Source organism: Lissotriton vulgaris, unplaced genomic scaffold, assembly GCF_964263255.1.
Source record: "Lissotriton vulgaris unplaced genomic scaffold, aLisVul1.2 SCAFFOLD_2286, whole genome shotgun sequence".
NCBI classification, from domain to species: Eukaryota; Metazoa; Chordata; class Amphibia; order Caudata; family Salamandridae; genus Lissotriton; species Lissotriton vulgaris.
Genome location: NW_028250841.1, coordinates 378,349 through 387,379, shown reverse-complemented (window position 1 = coordinate 387,379; position 9,031 = coordinate 378,349). Strand labels below are relative to the sequence as shown.

The 9,031-nt window shown below is 44.6% G+C and overlaps 1 protein-coding gene across 1 annotated transcript in view; it reads right to left on the bottom strand.

Annotated features, from left to right (window-relative positions):
• Positions 1-234: 234 nt before the first annotated feature.
• Positions 235-9,031, bottom strand: part of LOC147663102 (uncharacterized) — a gene marked incomplete at its 3' end in the record, with an annotated part of 242,284 nt that continues 233,487 nt past the window's right edge. Inside the window, exons 16-17 of the mRNA XM_086950679.1 lie at positions 2,433-2,549; positions 235-333 (exon numbers count right to left, since the gene is read on the bottom strand). Of these exons, the coding sequence (XP_086806805.1) occupies positions 235-333; positions 2,433-2,549 (216 nt within the window). The remainder of the gene's footprint in view (positions 334-2,432; positions 2,550-9,031) is intronic.

Below are 9,031 nucleotides of genomic sequence, written 5' to 3'. Positions count from 1 at the left end.
TGGCACCGGGGACCTGGTTAGCAGGAACATAGTGCACTTCCAGTCGAAATCACATCATATACTAGGCAAAAAGTGGGGTGACCATGTCAGAAAGGGGGACTTTCCTACAAACATAGCATAACAGGAGGTGTTCCAGCATGCTCCAATCTCCCTTCAGTCACTGTAAAGATATTGTAAATGTCAGGGTGTGTGGAAATCAACTCACCTTCACAAGCTTTTGGGCCACTCACTCACCTGCATTACAATTGATATTGCTGCGCAGCACTGATTCCTGATGCTTCGAGGTGTCTTCGGTACCTCTTAACGTGTAGACAGATGTAATCAAAGGAAGTTCTGTTTGTAAAAGTAAACCGTGATAAGTGCATAGTTCCCTATGTAGAGTGCTAAAGAGGCCCTTGGGCCGTGCAGCGATGTTCAGACAGATGTAATAGATGTACGCATATAAGCAGGTCTTTACAGTGCATAATGAAAACTAATACTTCATGCTTTGGAGCCATTCGGTTGGATGGAGAATTGTTATAGGCTAACAAATGCTGTGGGGGTTAACAGAATATCAGGACAATCAAGGCTCACTGAGGGGCAAGTTAAAGTGGGGAGGACTTCTGAGTGAGAGTGGCTGGAATTCATTTGGTGAACAAAGCAACAGGAAGCTCCGAGAGATTAAATGTTCCACATCTTCGTGGGTTCAGGAACTGCTTCGAGTTCGGACCAAGTGGCAGATGATTTTCATATAGTGATGGGTCGAGGCGAGATTAATAAAAGTAAGAGATTTGATCCTAAAATTTCAATTCAGCAAATGCTTCACAATTATGTACGAGGATCAACAAAATGACTTTGGAGTATTAGACTTGTGTCATGTCTGACAATATCAAAAAGTTGCTTGTATCAGTCTTTGGCCCAGACAATGTGAGTTTTTACCAAAATTCTTTACTAACCAAGACGTTCTTCGTAGGCTGCCACTTTCTCTCCATTAAGCCTATGACCTTTAAATCCTTGTTGATAACTGAAGAGGGCCATTTGTGATGATTATTCGGTTTCCACATTCTTTCGCAAGGTTAACATCTGAGGGAGAGGTGGAACTAGAGGAGGCAATAAATAGCATGTGGTGGCAGGCTGGACTGGACCAGTCGGCCAGCACACTAGAGGACTTGTAGGGTTCAGGGGGTATCTCTAATGTAGCTTCATAGTGCTAGTATTAATTATTCCATCACTGGAATCAATGTGGGCTTATTTATACGATGTATTTGATACCAAACATCTTTAGTTTCGTGAAGTCATCATGTAGCTGAGGAACTCCTTTTGACCAGTGGTTGGCGTTTGGTCCCCTAGAGTGGCACAAGATATGCTGCAGCTCTTAGGGACCCTCTTTAGTACATATGCCCTGGGCAACAGGGGGACCATTTACTAGGGACTTACAGAGGTGCTACAGGTATGGTCATTAGGGGATCAAGTGACCAGTTCTCTTGTTTTGGGGATAGAACACCAGTAATGGGGACCTGGGTAGCAGGAACTAGGTGCACCTCTGTCAAAGTTGCATCAAATACCACACACAACTTAAGGGGGACTACTGCAACAAGAACCTAGCTTCCTACCTGTCCTGTTCATGGTGTGAAGACCAGTACCAGGGTCTGAATGAGATAAAGACTACCTTCTGCCCAGGCTTGTGCCCCTGAAAGCAGCTACACCCATCTACAGCATTCCATCAGAACCCTCACTATGATTTGTCGGTTGTATGACATCCCAATAACATTTAATTTTCATCAAGAATCGAATGTCCTCTTCACTCACCAGCGACTCTTCTCAATCCTCTATAATCCTCTTCGCTCCCTGGCTGTCTTACTCCTCAGTCATCCTCCGACCTCACTGTGCATTCCACTCATGCTTCATTCTCTTATTCACACATCAGTTTTAATACTATGCCCTTCACTTTTCCATTGTGCCCCACATTAGCACGTCAACTGCTTTAATCTCTACTGGAGATTGATAAGGGCTACAGATGACAGAATAAGGTGATGAAACACCCCTTTACTTTACTTTCACTATCAGGCTTAGGCGAGGCAGCCTGAGCTACGGTCACAGAATCCCTGCCAATACCGTAATAGCCTGTCTCAGCTTCTCCATCAGTCCTGCAGCATTAGCTGGTATCGTCTTCCTTTATTGCTTTCTCTACACCTTTTACAGTGTTGCTGTCACCCATGCTTGTCTCAAACAGGATTTTATATGCCTTAAACTCTCCCTTTTGCGTTTTCACTTCTCCAGTGCATAAAAAGATAGAAAAAGGACTTTGATCACGGCCAGATGTTTCTTCGGTTAATATATAGATGCATACAGATATCAGTTACCTGAGCTGGGTTGTCCCCGTTTCACACTTCCTCTGTGGAACATGCGTGGAAATAACGAACCTTCACAAGTAGTGGCCAACACTCACTCACCTGAATTACATTTTATATCTTTACGTGGCGCTGATTTCTGATGCTCCGTGGAGTGAAGCTTTTTCTCCTCTGTTCCTCGTGAAGACATGACCGATGCAATCATCGGAAAGCTTGTTTCTAAAAGTAAATAAATATAAAATCATAGCTCCCTATGGAGAGCAAGAACCAGCCCTGAAGACACTGTAGCGCTGCAGCGATAGGAGCATACACATAAGAGATGTTTAAACAATGTAAAATGAGAATTAAAATGTAAAGTGCTACACGGTGGAGACATAATTTCAGAGCATCACAAGCAGGTCTATCTTAGAAAATTTCAAACTGAAGAACAAAGGGGCAGCAAGAGAGAAAAATAGACAGGTGGTTGCAGAACAGACAGTGATTTGGAATACACACGGAGAGGAGATTTCATATTGACTAATTTGAAATAGATAAGGAGTCTAGGAAGGGTAGGGAAAAGATGGGGTAAAAAAACAGATATGCAGTCATGGGCGGGAGGTGATGTGCCCTATGCAACGATGACGTTTGTTGAGCTAAGATTCTGTAGGAACAAGGTCAGTCAAAGTCAAGAGTGATTTAACATCTGCTAGTTCAATTTAGTGCGACAAATGCAAAAAGAACCTATGATGGGGACAGGGTCAAGAATGATTTACAAATGGCTAAGTCCAAACTGGAGTGGCATGGTGAGCAAAAAAACGATGGGTTTTCACTAGATATCATGGAGAGCCAAATGGGAAACTGACAGGATTTCAGGTAAACCCACCGTCAAGTCTATTTCAAGACTGAATGTAGTTGGTGCGGTAGGGGTGCGGAACTCCTACGGTCTGCCACCCAGGACATATTGTTTGTTGTTCACTGTACAAGTTGCCGAACCCCTGCAGCCCAACCTGTTTAATTGCCAGTTTAGAGTACCACTGTATGAATATATGAAAGAGGAAGGTAAGTCACTAAGGCAAGTTTTGTATCCATATTATGTAGAGTTTACATATGGACTAGCCAGAGAACTGTCGCTCAAATCTTTACCAAGTACAACAGTTAAGCAGATGTAAAACTGCATCATTTGTATAGCTGATCGCAGGTGCTTGGCTAAGGAACAGCAGCCGCTCTCATGCTCTTCAAATTTGAAATATATTACATTACGTGATTCAATTTCCTGCTTGCACAAAACTCTTCAAATAAAAAATATTAATAGTCAGTCAAGCAAGGCTTCCTTTATTCTGTGCTTTTTACCATTCCAGCCAGCCAATTCTGATCTTCTGTACTACAAAACATCCAAGCAGGTAAATATGTTCCGTCCAGCGGGTGTAACCCAATGACTTCCTCAGGGCTTACGCAGAATACTGACTGCTTCATAGGTGGGCTACGATTCGATCCAGATCATCCATGTATTTGGGAAATGATTGGTTGTGTCCCTTAAAGTTGTGTTTGCGTAAAAGTGAAAGATTTGTCTGGCAAAATGTTATGTAAGCTAAAGGAATGATATCCTTAGCATGTACAAAGTGCTGGGTGTCTCATGCTTGCAGCGTTACTCAACTAGTGCGCAACTGCACAACTCCAGTATATTCTACTCAATGCTCGTTCACTCGGCAAACACACCACGGAGATCTGGGATATGATCTCATACTTCACCCCGGACGTCATCTTTACCACAGAGACCTGCCTGACCCCCCCCCACCTCAGTGCCATGCATCGCCAATCTCGAAGGCTACAATATAGCAAACTGGGATTGAAGCAACAAACACAGGTGGAATTGCATCATCTACAAGAAAACCATCCACTGTACAACCTTCCCAGACGAGTCGACCTTTATAATAGAACACCTCAACTTCCAACTCCACACAGAATGAAAAAGAACCATCAGAGGTACCCACTCCTTCAGACCACCAGGAACAAGCCCCAGCTTATGTAATGCCATCACTGACCTCTTCGCCCCAATAGTAATCTACTCCGAACACTACATCTTCTAAGGGGAACTCAACGTCCGCCTCAATGACCTCAGAGAAACCGACATAACCAACAACCTGGAAAGAATGAACTACTTGGGCCTCAAACAACTTTTCAACGATTCTATCCAGATCACAGGACACATGCTCAACCTCATTTTCATGTCCAGTGACAGAGTCAAGTACAACTAAGTCACACGGCTCAACTGGAACAACCACTAAAGCGTCCACTTTCCATTGCCAGACCATCCAACACTGGCCCTAACCCCCAAATCCAAGTGCAGAGACTGGAAAAATGTTTCAGAAGACCAGCAGAACAATGCTCTCAACTCCCTCCTCCCAGGTACAACATCCAACCCAGAGCAGGCTGTGTAGAATTTCTCCCAGTGGATCACGGCATGCACCAAAACAATCGCCCGCCAAGCACAAAGGACCAATTAGAAGAGTGAGAACAGCGGAACATACATACACCCAACTGCAACTGCTGGCAACAAGAAAGAAAATGGAGAAAGTAGAGGCATCACAGCCTTCAGGACAGCACTCAACCAGTGTCACTGCCGACTGAAAGAAACATATTGGAACACACTAGCAAACCCCATAGAAGCCAGAAAAACTGTAGCAAGGTGCTCTTTGCCATCGTGAAGGAGTTCTCCAACCCCACAGCCGCCGAGAACAACATCAACCCCTCCCAAGGACTATGTGACACCCTGGCGGACCTCTTCCATGACAAGATCTTAGTCATTTACAAGAACGTAAAACCCCAACCTTCCACTGTCTACAACTTCAGCCTTCTCCCACCTAGGGACACAGAACTCGAACACCTACTCAGCCACTGGGACCCTCTCAGAAACCTACCTACAATCGCCATCTATAACACCGTGCACCAACGGAATCCAGTCCACACCACTTCTTCAACCTTGAGAGCAGGAAGATTGGCTACGAGCTTAAGTAAGTCCCGAACACCTCCATCACCTCAGTTTCCTTCCCCGAGGACTGGAAACATGCTGAAGTGAGGCGCCTCCTGAAGAAACCCTCCACCAACCCAGCAGGACCGAAGAACTACTGACCCATCTCCTTCCTCCCCTTCCAGTGAAGGTCCTCGAGAAGGCAATCAACCAGCAACTCACCGAACAGCTGGAGCAGAACAACTTCCTGGACCCTTCTCAAACCAGATTCAGAGTCATCCAAAGCAGTAAGACAGCCCTGATCGCAACTATCGACGACATCAGGGCCTCCCTGCACCACAGCGAAACACCCGTCCTCATCCTCCTGGAACTATCAGCTGCCTTCGACACAGTCTCCCATCACATCCTAATCAACAAACTTCACCACATTGGAATCCAGGGATACGCCCTCAAATGGACACATGGTGACCTGCGGATCTCGGCCCACCCTCCGACCAGAGAGGCTATGCCTGCAACCGCTGCATCATCTAGTACAGCAAGCTATCAATGAAGCAACAGGTAAACACTGTCTCGTCCGCTTGCTTGCACACCCAATGCATTCTCTGCAAGATCTTCAAGTGGCTCCCAGTCGACACCAGAGAGAGACTATCAGGCAGGCTTTCATTAAAAGCAGGCTGGACTACAGGAACACACTCTACGGAGGAAGCACCGCACGCCTCCTAAAGAGACTACAGACAATACAAAACTCAGCGTTTAGACTCATCCTTGACCTCCCCAGACGTACCCACATCACACCCCACTTTAGGAAGCTACACCAGCTCCCGATGCAGAAGAGATGGCAGTTCAAGATGCTGACCCACACATACAAAGCCCTGGACAATCAAGGACCAACATACATCAACAAGTGCATGACCTCCCACCAGCTGACCAGGCACCAATGATCCACCTCACTCTTCCTCGCAGACACCCCACAGATCTGTCAAGCCAACAGCGGAGGACGTTCCTCCTCACATCTGGCAACCAAAGCTTGGAACATCCTTGCCCTGCACCTCAGGACCGCCTCAGCACATCACTTTGCAGCAGCTAGCAACTTCAGCGCCTCAAGACCCTCAGGGATGATTTACCACGCTTTGTAAATGATTGACTGAGTGCACGAATAATAAACTTAATGAAAGGTGCACAAGTTATTCAAAGTTGTGTACATGACTTGATGCAAAGCTTTTAATATTAAGACAAGTGCTCTTAAGAAATGCAGTGCATTGACAACCTGCATCCTGCCTCATCAACTAGACTACCCTCTTTAATGGGCAGAAGAACTGGTATGCTATCAAGGTATATATCTCAGCCCTAATGTACAAGACCTCTGGGATGAAAACCATGGGAAAGAAGTGACTTGTCTGGAGAGTAAAATAAAGAGCTGGCCCTGGCTGCAGCTCTCCCCAGCGTGACGCATAGCCATTGCTAGCATTATTGTCCTCCCAAAATGTTTCTATTTGTTTATCAACTTCCCCCTCACGCAGGCTTTATCAAGACAATGCGATCCCTGATGATATCCTTGGCATGGGCCGGTTAACAAGCCAGAGTGTCGTGGGAGCTCCTGACTCTTCCCCTGGCTCAAGGTGGACTGGGTGTGCTAGATATCCAGATTTATGCATACTGTGCACAGGCACAGTTTCTACATCACTGGGTCCATCCTACACCCTTTAGGCCGCATGTGGCGGAAGAGATTGACAGAGCAGCTCCGACCCATCTCTCGTTTGCGATATTTCAACGATACACAAGACCGCGGGATGAAATAGACCCAGTTGAGGCACTGAGAAGGAGCTGGAATGGCCTGCGTAGGAGAGCCGGTCTGGATGTTCTATATGCCCCCTTGGTCCCACTGGCACATAACTCCCGGCTGCCGATATTGGAGGAAAAAGGAAATGTCACTCTTGCTAACAGGCTTGGCATGAACACATATGCAGACCTACATCCGGCCGACACCTACCACCCGCCCCGGTGGGAAAACAAGGTGTAGCACCCTCCGCCGAAATATTTTTGTATCACCGTATAAAAGCAACCTACTGTCAATTTCACACTACCTTCCCCAACCTGCCTCCCAAACGGCAGGCTCTGGAGCAAATACTAATCAATCAGTCACCACGTAAACTTATCACTGACCTATACAGCTCCATGCAGACTACATGCCAATATAGGAGCCCAAAACTTTACAGATGTGGACTACCGAGTTACATCCACCACTTCTAGAGGAGCAATGGAAATTTTGTTGTGGCCAATTGAGGATGCTATTCCCAAATTACAAATTGCGGTAGATTCATTTACAATATTTGCATACATTCTACAGAACCCCTGCCCTACTCCACCGCATAGGATTGAGACCAACTGCCGACTGCTGGAGATGCAGAGCGATGTCAGCAATGTTTTTGCACGCAGCTTGGGAATACCCTCCCATAGCTAAATACAGGACAGACAAATTTAACATTATTGGTAAAATTCTTAATGTACCAACAACACCTTCCCCATTGTTGGGACTATTGGGGTATGTGAAGGAAACACCTTCACACTCTCGGAAATTGCACCCCATGCTATTAATATTGGCCAAACGCGGGGTAGCTATACACTAGAGGAAATTAAGTGCCACAGCTTGGTTACGGGACGTCACATATTGTCAAACTCAGCTCTCGCTATTTTGGGAACTTATGCCTACAGCGTCTAGACCTAAAGTTATCTGGAGCCCTATATCAGAATGGCTGCATACACAACAGCCTGACCATACAGATGCAGTTTCATCTGATATAGTTACTATTGGTATTAACACCTCTACTGTAGAAATAGTTGGCCGAGATTTGATGCTGTAATAAGCAATCAATAAATAGTGGTAAATGATTTGTTGGATGCTGAAGTGACGTAGTGCATGCATTATAGGGTTTTGTGATGATGTTCCTATCAAATATTTGCCCGACTATCCTAAAGGGTTTGTAATTCTTATGTTTAAAGTATGCAACTGAAGGTTATGGAGATTACGCATAAATATGTCATCCTATAACTGTAATTCTTTGGAGAATGCGAATAAAGAAAATGTTTATAAAACATTTTTTTTAAATGCAGTGATGAGTGAGCTCCAGTTGCATTACTGACAATTGTTTTAATATGAAAAGTGTGTAATCATGTTTGCCATATTTAACAATCTGAGGCTATTTAATTTGCTCCCCGATTATATGCAAATACATGCGTAAGCATGAGAACAAGATTGGCGATTGCTTGCGTTCAAAATAAAATGTACACAAAATATTGAACCTTGGAACAAGCGTTTTGCTAAACTATTGGTGCAACTTTAAACACCATTTCTCTGAGGTATCATTTAGTAAAATATGCTTGATTTATGCCAATATATAGGAAAAATATTAGTAAGGGAAAAGTAATGCAAAACTATTTTTGGCAACATGAAAATCATTTCTTAAAGAAAGTCATAAAGGTGCACCTGCAGGTATATGTGATTGCATTGGTGCACATGTATCTCTTTCAGGAATGTTACAGAAGTAGGCCTGGCATCTGTACCCCAGCAAACTTCAGTGACATCTATTTTTCCATGAGAAAATCTACATATGTATATTTGTCCCTTCCAAGTGCAGAGGACATTAGAGAGTATTTGATCTGTTTGTATAAATGTCCATAAGAACAGAGAGTTCTTCATAGCATCTTATTTTTGAAAGTTTTAGGTTTTGGATTTGTAACCTCAGGACCAGATCAG